Here is a 17,010-nt window from a genome sequence, read left to right as displayed (position 1 = left end):
GGTGACCACGCGAAGTGAGAAAAGCGTGCATCGCCAAGCCTTTAGTAACGTGCACTGCATTGAGGTCACTCGATCAGCTGTTGTCAACATGGCAGCAAGGAAACGTTTTACCACAAAAACTGAGAAAGAAATTGAAGCAAAACGTTATGCGTATTGTTTTTGATTTAGTAAAAACATTCGGCTAGATAAATGCGTTATCACATTGTGTGACACGATGTGATAACTTATAGTAGTAGTAATGTTGTCATACATATGCTCATCAAGTGTAATGCCATACTAATGAAAGCTATCTACATGAAGCGTAAACCATCAGTAACAATACAATCATGGAAAACAGAGAATGATTCTCACCAGCATCCTTCAGTGATGTGAAGGTCGACTTTAGAACTGACATGCGCATGTTGCTGGTGTTGTTGAAGCCGTTGAGATGAGGGAATGGCAGGGAGGATGTTTCTGCACGGTTCCGCAGCAGGTACTGTAATACCACAATCAATTAACTAATTCATCTACAATCAAGGTCAGTCATCTCAACTCTTTATTGATAAACAAATGTCACATTCAGCTACACTTCCAAGAACCAAGAACCATCTGTATCCACCATGGCTTCAATGTGTACATATCGCATATAGGGAGTAAGAGAAAGTTTCCATTAATACTTAAGAATTGTTGACAAACAGTTACCCCAACCATTAGTTTCTGAAACTTCAGAGAGGACTTTATGCTGCTTCTAACACCATTGCAATCCTTGCAACATTACCACATCTTGTCTTCCAAAGGCCAAGCTTCCAAGTTCCAATATGCTGAGTTAACACTATTCCAGCACCCAAATCTCAACTTCCATGAGAGGTTACTGACTCTACTTGTACCAGCATGATGAGCACCCTAAACCAGTGTTTGACACTGTCCACTACTGGACCGTGCTCCAAAGGGCACCTCACATAAAACATTGACTGGCCAAGTTGGACCTCAAGACACAATGGTGCTGACCTAAAAAAGGTTTAAACTGGTATTACTTCATCCTTATTCTAAAAGGTCAATATTTAGCCGAAAATGGCAGTAATAAGAGACAAGTTACAGCTGGTTAACTTCAGCATGTTCAGAGATTGCATTAGTCTGCAATTCAACTTTGTTTGGAGTTTGGTTGTGTTAAACTTTTCAACTATCCAGGACAGAGTGTACACCATGTCCATGTGATCCCTTCTTGTGTTACAGAAACTTGATCATGTAACAAGTAATTAAAGTAGAGTGAAAACCCATTCAAGAATAACCAGTGTACCACACAGGGTTGTTTAGGCTGCTGGGTTTGCTTAGAGTTGAGAGTCATCTACCACTGACAGAAGTTAGATTACAAACTTACATTACTTTGTTGGTCCAAAAATAACAAGATATTAATGAATTTCACTAATCCTTTAACAAAAACTAAATTGGGATAAGTGCTAGTGTCAACCGTTGCCCTAACCATGCCAAATCTTCAACTATTTACAGTTAGTTTTCAAGCCTGTACATATAGTGTGTATGTGCATACCTTGAGGATCTTCTCTCCATGGCGACTCATGGGGTTCTTGTCTCCTGCATACACATCCACAAACCCTGCACACAGACAGATGTCACCATGGTTACAGGGACAGAGAAGGGAAACACTGAAGCCATCACACTCTGCAGGTGATAACTATCACAAGATAGTAGATCAGAGAAATGAACATGTATCTTTCCTTACTTTTAAATATCTGAACATTATTTTCCACAAAAACTTGACAAATATACATACTGGGCTTGCTATGAGTTCAAAATGTCCATCTGAATCAGTTTGATGGGGAGACATGCAGACCATCAAAACAATGTATATGTGCTGAGTTTAATCATGCACCTACACTTTTGTTTATCATTTCAGATTTTCTTCTTCGGATGGTAGTTAGTCTAGTCAAATGAAATAAAATATAATGTACAAGTATAAAACAGAGTCAAGTAGAAAAGAAGCAGTTTGAATCAATCTGTGTATCTACATGTCTAACCTGCTGTGAGAGAGCAGGCTTGGAGCATCCGGATGTTCTTCCCTAACTCTCCCATGACGTTGCCGGAAGAGAAGGTGGACAGGGCATCCATCATGGTTGACACTTCGGCAACACCACTGCCATCCGTGTCAAATTGCTGGAACGCCTGACCAGAAAGAACACTTCATCAGTACCACAACATTACAGTTGGCATCAGCACTTTCTTGGTACAACATCCAGGGGTCAGGAAGGAACACTCTCAATCAGAACAATACTGGGGATTGCAGGCAAACACTCCATCAAATACCATTTGTGTCATGGATCACAAGAACACTTTATCAATACAATAAAGCACCGGTTGGGGACAGGGAGGAACACTTCTTCAACAGTACAACAACAGCTGGGTTGGGAGGTCAGGGAGGAACACTTCATTAGTACAACAGCGGGGTTGGGAGGTCAGGGAGGAACACTTCATTAGTACAACAGCGGGGTTGGGAGGTCAGGGAGGAACACTTCATTAGTACAACAGCAGGGTTGGGAGGTCAGGGAGGAACACTTCATTAGTACAACAGCAGCGGGGTTGAGAGGTCAGGGAGGAACACTTCATCAGTACATTACAGGAGGAACACTTCATTAGGCACAACAGCACAGCACTTCATTAGTACAAGCAGGGGGTCAGGGAGGAACACTTCATTAGGGAGGTCAGGAGGAACACTTCATTGGTATAACAGCAGGGTTGGGAGGGTCAGGAGAACAGGAGGAACACTTGCATTGAGAGGAACACTTCAAAGTTGCAGGGTTGGGAGGTCAGGAGGAACAGCAGGGGGTTGGGAGGTCAGGGAGGAATACTTCATTGGTACAACAGTTACAGGGTTGGGAGGTCAGGGAGGAACACTTCATTAGTACACAACAGCCTGGTCATGGGGAGGTCAGGGAGGAGGAACACTTCATCAGTACAACAGCAGGGTTGGGAGGTCAGGGAGGAACACTTCATCAGTACAACAGCAGGGTTGGGAGGTCAGGGAGGAACACTTCATCAGTACAACAGTAGGAGGGTTGGGAGGTCAGGGAGGAACACTTCATTGGTACAACAGTTGCAGGGTTGGGAGGTCAGGAGAGGAACACTTGATCAGTACAACAGGGTTGGGGGTTGAGAGGTCAGGGGGAGGAACACTTGATCAGTACAACAGCGGGGTTGGGAGGTCAGGGGGTAGGAACACTTCATTGGGAGGTCAGGAGGAACACAACAGGGTTGGGAGGTTAGGGAGGAGGTCAGGGAGGAACACTTGATCAGTACAACAGTAGGGGTTGGGAGGTCAGGGAGGAACACTTGATCAGTACAACAGTGGGGTTGGGAGGTCAGGGAGGAACACTTCATTGGTACAACAGAAGGGTTGGGAGGACAGGGAGGAACACTTCATCATTACAGCAGTGGGGTTGGGAGGAACACTTCATCAGTACAACAGTTGCAGGGTTAAGAGAGATAATGTACTTTGTGTTCAATTGAAACTCCAATGCCTATTTTTCAGTCCAAACCTCATGCAAAAGAGTTACACAGAAATCACATCAAATCGTTTACAAAAAGTGTTGAACACGACTCATAGCTTACCTTCACAACCTCATTTCTGGACACTCCTTTTGCCATCAGCATGTCACAAAACTGGCTCAGTGTGACATTCTCCTGCAAACAGCACAATAACTGGTATCAAAACTAATCATCTTAAAAATACCAACACAAAATGTATTTCTCTGTGTTCTGACGAATTAGCAGGGAACATGGTCCACTTATTGTGGAAATGTGTTCTCAATCTATCAAAAGGATTTCTCAAATTAGGTTATATCAAAACAGGATTACAGGGTGCTTCTGCCAACTTGGAGATGGCCAATACCAACTACCGGTACTACTGACATTCAGCTAACCGTGTGCTCAGTTCATGACCCACCTCCATTCTGTCCTGCCTCTCTCGGAGCCACCGGATGATGTGGCCATGGTACTGGTGGATCACATTGTCAGGGATCGGGTCCCTGTAACAGGCAGTATGACATCACAGTACACAAACAACAAACACAACCCACTGTGGTACTGGTGGATCACATTGTCAGGGATTGGGTCCCTGTAACAGGCAGTATGACGTCAAAGTACACAAGCAAAACACACACATCCTGGAGGATCACATTGTCAGGGATCGGGTCCCAGTAACAAGCAGTATGACATCACAGTACGCAAGTAAAAACACACACAACCTAGAAGATCACATACTCAGGGATCGGGGCCCTGTAACAGGTAGTATGACATCACAGTACACAAGCAAAAACAAACACAACCCACTGGGGTACTGGAGCATCACATTGTCAGGGATCGAGTCCTCATAACAGGTAGTATGACATCACAGTACACAAGCAAAAACAAACACAACCCACTGTGGTACTGGTGGATCACATTGTCAGGGATTGGGTCCCTGTAACAGGCAGTATGACATCACAGTACACAAACAACAAACACAACCCACTGTGTTACTGGAGGATCACATTATCAGGGATTGAGTCCTCATAACAGGTAGTATGACATCACAGTACACAAGCAAAAACACACAACCCATCATACACGCCAAGGTGAAGTGACAAGGTATGATGCCACGTTCAAGATTAATTAATTATTTTTCTGGAGGTAAACAATATTTTTTCTAGAAACATCAGATGCACATCTTGAAACTCTACATCATCAACATATTCAACATAATTACTCTAATCAGGGCATTAAGTATGTCAACACATTCAATGTAAGACAAATAGACATTATACACGCACACACACACACATGCATGCACACACACACACATGCATGCACGCACGCAAGCACACACACACACTAACACAAATAATATAATAAGCAGTTCCCTTCCCAATAGGTAGCCAGCATATTTCTCAGCTTACTTTATTTTTGATGCAACTGATCGTAGTAGCCCTGGTTCATTGAAGAGAGCGTGGAGGTCTGTGAGTGAGGGACCATCTTTGTCTCCTTCAAACAAACAAATACATGTTGTTGACAAGAAGTAATTTATTCACATGTTTTCACAGCGTACAATATGCTCAAATAACTTCCTTCTTCAAAATGTTGAATGTTTCCAACTTAATAAACAGACGGCATGTGGCTTTTATCAGCACATCAAATATGAAACATATCTCACTGAGTCACTTGATCACACAAGGCACAAGGACAAACATCAAGTTCATAAGGTACATATTTTATTTGACAAGGATAGGCTAGTTGTTCTGATTATAGCCTAGAAACCATGGTGTTTGTGTTTAATACTGTTCTCAGCAATATTCCTGCTTTATGACGTAATCATGTAACTCAAGCCTGAAACAAGAAGTCCAGCATTTGATATTACAAGCCATGTTCCCTGTCGTCGGGGTATGATGACACACCCTCACACAAGTCACCCAGTCTAAGTAAACTTAGGCTCAGTATTATTCGTTACACTGCTATACTGAGTCTAACAAAACCTTATGGAAGGTCGCGTCAGCTAACCTTTGAGCGACCTATGACCGTCCAATCAAACGCGAGACGACCGAACGGATTTAACCAATTAGACAACAGCTACTATTTAGGGACTAACAAAATGGATTTTCTCTTCCCCGGTCACCAACACTGATCTCACAACAAATGAAAACCCGCATAAAACACAGATATATGACCTGCAGAATATACACTTTTGGGTTTCTGTTGACATGGCTATCATTAGCTAATATTTCCGCAAGCTGACATCCTTGAATACTGACAAAACGCTATTTTCTGTGACTGTTTAGTCACTGTTGTGGCGTGCTTTATGTGCATCGCTCGGAAGCGATCGTACGGAAAATAGCATTCGGAATCGTTCGGGTACAAAACCTTTTCGAGGTAAAAGTTCAAAAGGTATGTGGAAATGTCAGCTTTCGCGATTTGGTAAGCTGTGTTCTGATTGGTCAATTGAAAAGGTTAGCTGACGCGACCTTCCATAAGGTTTTGTTAGACTCAGTATAGCCGTGTAACGAATAATACTGAGCCTAAGTTTACTTTGACTGCCAAGTCACCGACCATCCAAACCTTCAAGATGCGCCTACAAGCGTCCTGTCTACAGGTATTCATGTTGCGTCTTTATGTTCGGAGTTTCTTTATACATTTTTCCTTATATATAAGAACTCAACACAAGTACTCAGTGTTCACCCGATGAAGGGACAAGAGGCAGCCTGGAAAGGTCATTACAACTACAAACACGTGAAAAGATTTTCCACAAATATTTCTAGCCTTCGCTTTCTTTCAAGTTCTAAATGCCAATCAAAGACTCTCAGTTGATCATGTTGATACAATGATAGGTCTGTTATCTGTAATGTTAACACTTGCTCACTCTAACACGCTTGAGTCACCATCCCTTAATCATGTCTAACTCCAATAACCATGGCAACAGGACATCCAGCTGTTCCACTGCACAGACTGCCCAACTAACATATTGATCATGTCTGTAGATAAACATCATTCAACATCATATATCATCTGCTGCTGCCATCATGCCACACACTGCCTACATGGAGACACAATGTTGAAATCAGCCACATCAGTTAATAACTGGTCGTCTTCAACAGAAAAAATTGTATATGAAGATGATGAGTAGATGATGATGAGTAGTGTGTGAGCTTACATAAAAAGTTGACCAGTGAAGGTCCGGGTTTGAATATTGATCTTCAGTAACCCATGCTTGTCGTAAGAGGCGACTAAAGGGATCGGGTGGTCAGGCTCGCTGACTTGGTTGACACATGTCATCGGTTCCCGATTGCGTAAATCGATGCTCATGTTGTTGATCACTGGATTATCTTGTCCAGACTTGATTATTTACAGACCACCGCCATATAGCTGAAATATTGCTGAGTGCGGCGTAAAACTAAACTCACTCACTCACACTCACATAAAAAGTTATACAAACCTGTAGAGGTTATGAATTCTTTGAAGAAAGTCCTCCTTGGGGTACATATAAGCACTAAAATGTCTATTTTAAATCCCACAACAGTTGTAACTATATTTTTCAATAAAATATTTACAAAACAAAAAAATTGATTTGTCTTGAGAGACCACCCCTACAGGGCCCCACTGGACCCCCCTACAGCCAAGAGCAGGTAAGTCTCGCCATCTACCTCATACCTCACTTTTCATGCTGAACGTATCAGACAGAATGAGGGGAGGCGGGTGGCCGTACCCCAAGGAGGACTTTCTTCAAAGAATTCATAACCTCTACAGGTTTGTATAATTCTTTTTCATCAGAAGTCCTCCTTGGGGTACATATAAGCATATGACAGACTCCCAAAGATATGTGAGACGGGAGTGGCATTCTGTCTGGCAACAACTAAACCCGGGGTGGAGTGAAATCTACAACTGATACGGAAATAGAAAAAACACAGTTACCGAGCCACCTGACCGCTGATGTCAATCAGGCAGGGACGTGGCTAGGGCTGGAAATAGAGAGCCCAAGCTTATACGTCAATTGGCTCAAATCAATGACATAAAACCCCACCCCCAACCATTACAATGGAAAGGAATGTATGGGGAGATGCCGAAACAACTCCCAACCTTAATAGCCCGAACCAGAGAAGCGTGGCGAGAGGTATAAGGGTAGGGAAAGCGTAAAAAATGCTCAAAGGCCAATAACCCAGGAGTTGAGCTAATAAGTACTGCAAACTAATGCTCGAATGCACCCCTCCTGTTTGGAAGAGGGCTTGCCGGGACCTCGATAAAACCCAGAGAAATTATTAGCTTCGCTAAAAACTTTCTGAGAAAAACGAATGAGTACAAATGCCATGTATTGTACGAGTGAAAAGCAGGATAAAACACCCCCACCAAACGCTCTCGGTAAGTGTAAACCACAATCATCAAAAGTGCTGATTAACACAGGCTCCCAATTACCGAAGTCTCAGGAAGAGGGAAAAACCTGTTGGCGTACAAAAATCCCCTGAATAGCAAAAAGCGTAGCCGAACATTACACTAACCTGGTCACGTGACATGCGGCTCAAAGAGAGGCATACCAAACAGTGACCCGTAGGGGGTTCGTACCCAATTCCGTCGCAAGACGGGTTAATAGCATATGACTGGTTAAAGCATTCAAAATCGGCCCGCCCTCTCTTGCCTTTAAGTAAGGGATGTATGTACACCCAAACCCGACCCAACCCGAAAGGGTGGTAAGGCTTACACGATGTATTGGTATGAACCATATCGACATTGAACACAGAACTGATACCAATGACCAGTTACTAACTTGGTCAGGGTGGCAGGACACTCTCCACTGGAGAGTACCGAAAGACCGAACCGAGCACGATCCTTAGAATTCGTGTCAAGACGGTAATAGGGGGAAGGTAAACCTTAGCATTGTAACCGAACAATTATGGAAACAAGCCAACGAGATAATGTCCGCTTGCTAGCAGACTCCCCAGTCTCCCCGCCACCAAACCGAACACATGGGTACCCGTACAGATCCCTTTCGTTCGTTACAGTCACTCCAACGGGTGAGCAATCAGGCTATCGAAGGCTGGGTAAGGGGTGGAAGTTCGATATGAGCAGTCACGTGTAAAGCAATATCGAACTGAGAGTGGTAGGTATCCGGGAGGCAAATACGGACATGATCAGTACAAATACTGTCAGTGTCGGGTCAGTGGGTATTGCATGGATGTACCTGACCCTTCCACCAGAACTCACCACCACAAGTAAAGCCGTCAAGTGAAGTGAGAGAGACGATATACTTGAAAAGTACCGACGCCGGGGACCTGTGCCGTACCGGGGCCAAAGCCCGCGCCGGTGCTAGTCCCCAAGGTTCAGAGAGTCCGAACCCCGGCCCGAGACACATGGGTGTAGCCTGGCAATGCAGGGTTCCCCTGGTGAACATGGGTAGACCTTGGAGTGTCGAGGTGATCGGCAGCTCGGTAGCTCTGTCACACTCAACAGCCTCCTGGCCTGGGCGTCGATAGACATCAGGCTAAGACCTGAGGTACCGACGTCGGAGATCTGCGCCGTAACGGGGCCAAAGCCCGGGTCGATGCTAGTCCCCAGGTTCAGAGCGTCCCCGGAGCCGGAGCTCGGGTCGGGACCTCCCCCAAATGATGCGCCGGTGTAATCTCTACCCGTAGACCGGGTACCAATCTCCTCTCGGAGTCTGGAAACCACGTCTGAGATAAGAGCGTGCACCGACGATCTCCGCTGCTGCTATAAGTAAGAAATCCATCGTTAATGTAGCAACATTGTTTGTGGGGGAGTAGGCGGGGGGGGACGATAAAGGGATTTCCTTTGGAACCTTTCATCAAAAATTATCCCCCCCCTGAAGCAGATTAGTGAAAAACATAAAATCTGCGTGCCTGAAAGAATGCGTGTGAGGCGCAGAAACCCAGGCAAAAAACACAACCTCGGCCACTATGAGCCACGTTGTGTGTAAACGTATGAAATGTGCATATGTGTAACATAACACAACATAATGTAACAGGAATATTGACGCAAGGGCTCTTATTATGAACATCCTTGCTCGTCGTGAGCATCCTCGGCTAACCACCGGAGGCACACCTTATGACCATCCTGTGGCGGTAGTGTGCACAGCACAACACACAGGGCTTAAACTGCAACAAACAGAACCACGCCAGTGTTACAAGCAGGAACTGTGAAGCAGCAAACATATAAACACAAGTAAATAGCAATAAATAAAACGCACAGGCGATATTTAAATGCTACAAGCAACAGCCATTTAAATACTAAACATACAATGCAAAGCAGAAAAAAGGCTAGCCGCACCTGCGTGTACATACTAGTGAGTAAAGTTGAGTGACACGAAACAAACACTCTTATTTATCAAAATTACTCAACAACGACTTACCACAAATTCGCTGAAAACTGAGAGAATTTAGGCAAGCCTACCATATAATATGCAAACATAATATATGAACTCGCTATTACAAGCTACCAAGAACATGTAGCAAGGAAACCACGATCGCGCAGTCCGCCATTTTGCCTGCCACAAGGCTGGAAAACAGAGAACCCACGGCAAAGTTACAACAAAGGATGAATGAGAATATCAACATATGAAGTCCATCTAACGCCCGTGCGTAAAGAAAGGAACCATACATACAGATTGAGACTCTTTTACACTCATCGTATCGGTAGGAGAGTAAACTCGAAACGAACACCACGCACGTCAATTCAACAGAATGACAGCATGAAATGTGAGGTACGAGGTAGACAGCGAGAGTTACCTGCTCTTGGCTGTAGGGGGGTCCGGTGGGGCCCTGTAGGGGTGGTCTCACAAGTTTTTTGTTTTGTAAATATTTTATTGAAAAATATAGTTATAACAGTCGTGGGATTTGAAATGGACATTTTAATGCATATATGTACCCCAAGGAGGACTTCTTCTGAAAAAGAATTCTTATTATAGAAAACTTGAAGATAGGGGATAAGAAGAATTTGGCATAAGCTAACATTGGGCATATTGTTATTATGACTGTACTTACTAGTAATAACATAGTTTTCTGATAAAAGATTATAAATCAAGAATTAATTGACTGGTAAGGCCAGACCAATTTTATTCTTGTTTTACGGAATATTGTCCTCAGAAAACCTAAAGGCAGGAGGGAAAAAAAAAAAAAATAAAATCACCAGTCAAAGTAATATTCCTTCTAAATACTCAAAGTATGTTACTTTTGGCAATTTATGAAAATTATATGGGGCAAAAAACAATCTACAAACAAAATTTCTTGTAAGGTTTACATTTTTGGCCAAGAAAAACATTAGGATTTTATTTTTTGAGTGGGGAAAATTAACTTCTTTTTTCTTATTCTTGAAAAAACATGACAAGCAATAAAATGGACAAGCAATAAAATTGGTCTGGCCTAAAATTGATAAATTGCATAAAATATGTAACAGGTGAATGTTCAGTCATACATGACCAACAATAATGGATTCATGAAAGCGACTAATTGTAATAAACATAACAACGTACATATTTGACATGATGTTGTCTGTAAAGTTCAGTAAATGTGTATGGGACATGGTATGTTAATATGTTTCATCACCAGTAAACACAGGTATAACATTCACCATGTCCAAGTTCATAGTAGGTGCTATATTCAGAATTTACTGAATACAATTTGTGTAGTAATTTGTATACATATCATCACCATAACATACTACATAGAATGCATATATACACTGTCCTATGTTCTTATAACAAGTAACAAGACAATGCAGTCTTCAAAATTAAACTTGAATGTCATAGGGTATTGGTCATATTTTACTATCGCAGCTAGTACCCATTAAGATCAGGATCAGATCTTTTCGATATTAAGATTATCATGATGATGTGTACCAAATGTGATCCTACTACAGTGAAATCCTCTTCAGTTATCATGAACATAATACTCATATGAGCATGTTCAGGGTGAATTTAACCAAAATCAACACGGCCAAAGGCTATCAACATGGTCAAGAATATTGACCAAACATGATGTCCCTGGGTGGGATTCAATAAATACAACATAATCTACAGTAGAACAGTTGAACTGTTTGGAGATTGATATGATGGTTGTTATGTTGTTAAGCACCAAGAACATCTGCACGAAAACACATTAAGTGAAGCAAGTGAAATAATAGTGTAATATACCTTCACAGTGACCTTGACTTTACTAAATGGCTTCTCATAATGTTAACCCACCAAGAACATAGATGACATGTGTGTAGTTTTATTGACCTAATCTTGTGATATATCAATTGAAGTGATTGAAATAGTGCACAGTACATATTGAAAAAATCCTATGTGCCCTTGCAACTAAACAACTAAAATTATAAAAATAATACTCACTATGATTCATTTTATGGAAATTGTGATATATTTGACGAGCTTAGATGATTCAAAACCTTTTGCACCCCATCAAACTGTTTATTGGAGGCACTCTCAATCTCTCAGTTTATAATAATCGTGGAATGTTCGAATGCCAGTGTCTATAACAGGAAATACCATTTGGGATGATAACATAGTTTGTGGGTGACTTTATTGGTCCAGGACAAATGAAGCAGAACTTTTATTGCAGTCATCATAGTGTTCAGTAAATCTTGCTCTTAAATTTTATAGGTTTACATGATGTTTACTGATTTATTACACATTACATTGAAATGACATAATTTTTGTGATGTTTTAAGTTTAAGTGGATCATGAAAAGGTATGGGCACACTTTCTTTTCACACACCTAAATTATACGTCTGGTGCCCAACTGCACCCTTAAAAAGACTGGATATCGATGCCTGTATGTGGTAATATTTTCTGATTTTTACCTTGACCTTTGACATGACTAATCAAGGTGTAACATACATTCTCTGGGGCTGTAAACATGATACAGGAGACATATTTGATATGCATGATAATCATAAGCTATGCCTAGGCCCAGGGTATTTACTAGGGCTGCAGTGAATCCACTATGAGAAGAACATGACACACATATCAGGAATATTGGGTAACAAACAGAAACCCTAGTATTTACCTGAACAGAAAGGAGACATAATACACTGTATGATGTCAGGAACAACTATACGAGTTAACGCAGTCTGAACACAAGACAATTCCCTTTATGTACCAGCAGAGGAAGGTTAATAATTGTTAATATTACTGGATGTTAAGAACATGAAAGAAACTATACTCACCAGTTTCTGCTTCACTGTCAGAATAGCCATCATCGACCTATAAATAGATAAACACGAGAGTCGGAAACACTGAGCCTGGTCAAACACGTTCGTATAAGTAAATTCTAAGTATTTTAAAGAAATTTGAATGCCTAATCATCATGAAAATAAAAGTCTTTGTGTTCAAACTGTAAAAAAGGATTACCATGTGCCGTCACAAATTACTTTTGTGGCTTGATTGTCTGGGGCATTTCTCTTTTGCATGTCAAGAAAAAAGGAATCAACTGCAAGAAACTTAGAAAGCTACTGCACTCTCATCAAACTGAAACTTATTTCAGTGCCATATTTCTCTTTGTGGAAAACATGAAATGTCAGGATTTACAACTTATTTAGAATAAAATATCACAATATATCAGAAGTTACTCATTGTCAAGGTAAGTATCTATAATATACTAGGGGTGACTATTGAGGGGGAAACAACTATTGTGATAGCAATAGTCTATTGCAACATACTATTGCGACAAACTATTGCAATACTATTGCAATAGTTTTCTTCCTCTGCTTGAATTGTCTCATGTGAAGTCATTTCCTAAATACATGTGTAGTTCATATGAAATAAAAATAAGCTGAAGTAGTTTAAATCTCTTTAAATAACTGACAAGACACTTGAAACCCAGATCAAGTTTCTTTAAGAGGTAACAGGGGTGGAAAACTATAAATCAAAGTAAACGAATCTGGTACCGTACATCCTGTATTTTGCGCTGAGCATTTATCCACGAAAGTCAATTACTAAACTATTGATAGTCACACATACTATCGATAGCTTTTTGTTTCTAAAATCGCTTAATTGCTATCGGAGACTCAACAACCGCAATCCATCGATAGTTAGATGCATCGTTACAACCCTATAACATACAAATCAAAACATTATCAGTTGTATGAATGAGCGTGTTCAATAGTCAGTATACAGCAAATATGTGGGCATATTACTTTTGCAGCAATGAAATCCTGTTCCTATTCTCAAAATGCAACGACCAATACGTTTTTCAGGAAACTAAATTGCATACAATACAACGATACCCTGGTTGTCCTCCATGTTTGGTGATAAAAACCAACACCTGTTTACTTGTTATTCACTTGACACACAGTTATAATGAATGTATTACAGGCATAATCACTGGTAACACCACTCAGATTACCTGCCAAAGGTTCCCATTAGGCATTTCCCGTGTCTGTTGTGATTACTCAACTCCATAAATGCAGGTCTGATGTGGTGAATGTATTACATGTTACATAATGCGCACACTGAAGCACTACAAGATAGGAATCATCAGTTGGGTTACAAATAACTATAATCAAAGGATGAATTATCAATATGCAGATTGATTAATCATTATTATCTTGCACAGTAGATTTGACAAAAGTATGTGTTCTGTATGTAGGTTTACTAAAGTAATTGGAACACGTTCATAATTTGGCTTAGAGTTATTCATGTTTATCACAAACACACTTATAATGAACAGACAGCTAATCTGTTTGCTTTGTTTTGTTATTAGGGTGTCTGTTATGACCCTAATATACAGTATTCTGCTAAAAGGTTTAGATCGTTGTTAAACTGATCGTTGTTAAACGGTGGACATCATGAAAATATCGTCTTTGAGAGGCATTTTAGAAGTTGTATAGGTGAAGCAGACTATCCATAGAACTTAGTTTTCCTTCATCCACAAAAATAGTAGTAATTTGTGCTATCTCAGTTGACCAACACAGACACAGACAGACAGACAGACAGACACATACACACACACACACAGAGTTAAGAAATGATGACAAGTTATTTTACAATATTCGATTGTCACAAAGACATGTGACATAGAACATGTTTCTTTGTACAGCTTAAGATGAATAGGGTGTTGTTCTTTTCTGTGGATATTGACAGATATATTCCATGAACAAAGTAACTGGTGGATATTAGATTATAGGACAAAAGTCCTTGGTAAAAATGTAGCAGTAAAAAAGTCCTTTTTACTGATTTCGTTATTTATTTGACATCACACATTTAAAAAATAAACATGAATAAATCCCATATAATGACAGATTAAATTTTTTAATTTTTTGTACCTAGGCAAATTTAGGACTTTTTGACTGGAATGCCGGATATTATACATACATTTTTGTCAGTTGTAATTTACAATACTTACACTTTGTTTTCATTGATTTGTTTAACCACTGAACAGAAACATTCTCCTTCATTTACACCATCATTAGGTAGTTCTTTGATGCGAGACAAACTATACTAAATTGATGTTTTCCAAGCCTTTTCATTGTTGGAATGTATGTATAAAATATGATTTACAACCAATGCGGAAAATTACTGAATATTATGGGATTTTATTAATTATGAAAGTCAACAGACACATATGAATTAATATTGATAAGCTATGTTCAGGTATAATCATATGGGTTTTTTCACATGTCTAAATAGTGTAATCACAAACAACCAAGCAAGTGACTTATCAATATCCTTTGTCAAGCATCTTACCAATGCACCACACAAAGATGCCAACATTTCCCTTTAAATGCCAAGCATAAAATGGGTGTCATCTTTGTTGATCAATGTGGATGATGTCCCCTTATACTCTCAAATGTGTTTACAGTTGTCGTAGCATAAATCGCAAACCAGTCACAGCAACAACCAGTCAAATCAAATTGTTAGTGATCAGGTTGTTGAAGTAGATGTTTTATTTTGTGCTGTGGACATTTTCCCCTACTCCACTATGAACTGTTATAATGAGAGGACTACACCAAACAAAAATTCTGACAAGAAAGCAGTTTCATGGTAACATGATAGGGTGCTTGCTATTTAGGTTAAGTCATTTACCATGCTTAGCTTTGAGCTGACAAAGTGACTTCGATCATCCACACAACACTAAATGCAATCCAAAAAGTGTGCCCAATAAAGTGCACTGTCTCCCAAATTTCATTTGAAACAGGCTTCAGACTATGAGAAGCATTTCCAAAATCACAGGATCTTAAGCCTTTACATATGTAGAATTGTCAAGAAACAGTAAACCATAGTATGTCCCTGCCAATCAAATGCATCGTTTATGTAATACCAAGCCATGGACATATATGTCCTTGGTTGCACTGTCACTGTAATCATGATGATATTCACATTTCTGATGGTCAAATTGTTGGTGTGAAAAATGTAAAATGAGTCCTTATATCAACTGGCATAATATTTTATCTAATTAACCTTTGGCTTACAAATAAACATATTTAAATGTTATTCCAGTCAGACACTGCAGATCTATATTTTGTAATGTAACTTTTCCGGAACTTCCTCGTCAGAACAAGCAACTCGCAGTTACCTTACTGTATGTAGACTACTGTATACAAATAAGCGTGTAAATTGTCAAACCTCTTTGTTGTCAACACGTACTTCATCTTCGCTGTCACTACTGGCAGTATTGCCCATTTCGTGGATCAAACTTCAACAAAATGTAACTTTTTCATTTGTTTTATGATAAAAGCTTGCAATATCGTTTCTGGAAAACGAGTTGGATTTATGAATCTCCACCAACAAAGATGTATTAACGGGAGACAACTCTGAATACTCTATGCGTTGGCTGCCCATGAAGGAAATACGATTTTGTTAAACATGACCCCGGGTCTACCTTTGTCGTAACAGTGATGAGTGGGTTTATTTTTACGCCACACTCAGCAATATTCCAGGTATATAGCGGCGGCTCTTATTGAATGTAATTTATATTTAATGCAATGAAATAACAGGTTTTCATCTGTCCTTTTTCATAACGTCCATTTCAGAAAAAGCACAGGGCGAAGACACGCGAAGGTTGCATATGATATTTCAGTGTAAGCCAATACTCACGGATGCTGTACTCGGTAACCAGACGGCCTAGGTTGAAAACCTAATGAAAAACAGTGGACGTAACAGATAGGTTCATGCATACTGTATTACACATCCTAAAGTAAATAGTCCAGCAATCGTTACTATCAATACTTACTTATGCCTGTTACCTTCGTGTTCTTATTTTATATTCGTATATGACACAAGTATTGTTTTGTACTCATGATCAGCTGCATTGTCCATCATTATTCTTTGGTTAATTATTTCAATAACACTTAAGACATACATGATTGTACCAAGTTGATTTTGTACAAGCAGACTTGACATATCTAAAAAATTTGATGTAGTTTTTCTACTTTCCATTTGGTTAAAATATCGAAATAACAGTCAAACACAGCCGAGAAACAAGAAGAAAATCGACACAAATTGTCATTAAATTGTAAAATGAAACTCCCTAAGACACGCGAGCCTAAAAA

At 40.2% G+C, this 17,010-nt stretch overlaps 1 protein-coding gene across 1 annotated transcript in view; it reads right to left on the bottom strand.

Moving 5' to 3' along the window:
• The window catches only part of LOC124264598 (zinc finger ZZ-type and EF-hand domain-containing protein 1-like), a 30,789-nt gene extending 14,558 nt beyond the window's left edge, over nucleotides 1–16,231 (bottom strand). The window contains exons 1-8 of the mRNA XM_046699346.1: nucleotides 16,106–16,231; nucleotides 12,688–12,724; nucleotides 4,926–5,010; nucleotides 3,935–4,016; nucleotides 3,601–3,672; nucleotides 2,013–2,157; nucleotides 1,526–1,590; nucleotides 352–475 (exon numbers count right to left, since the gene is read on the bottom strand). Coding sequence (XP_046555302.1) covers nucleotides 352–475; nucleotides 1,526–1,590; nucleotides 2,013–2,157; nucleotides 3,601–3,672; nucleotides 3,935–4,016; nucleotides 4,926–5,010; nucleotides 12,688–12,724; nucleotides 16,106–16,141 — 646 coding nt within the window. The 5' untranslated portion in view covers nucleotides 16,142–16,231. The remainder of the gene's footprint in view (nucleotides 1–351; nucleotides 476–1,525; nucleotides 1,591–2,012; nucleotides 2,158–3,600; nucleotides 3,673–3,934; nucleotides 4,017–4,925; nucleotides 5,011–12,687; nucleotides 12,725–16,105) is intronic.
• Between the last annotated feature and the right edge of the window lie 779 nt (nucleotides 16,232–17,010).

Source organism: Haliotis rubra, unplaced genomic scaffold (assembly GCF_003918875.1).
Source record: "Haliotis rubra isolate DU_JTF1 unplaced genomic scaffold, ASM391887v1 Scf931, whole genome shotgun sequence".
Classification (NCBI taxonomy): Eukaryota; Metazoa; Mollusca; class Gastropoda; order Lepetellida; family Haliotidae; genus Haliotis; species Haliotis rubra.
Note: the sequence above shows the minus strand (reverse complement) of the source record. Positions and strands in the feature narration are given on the sequence as shown.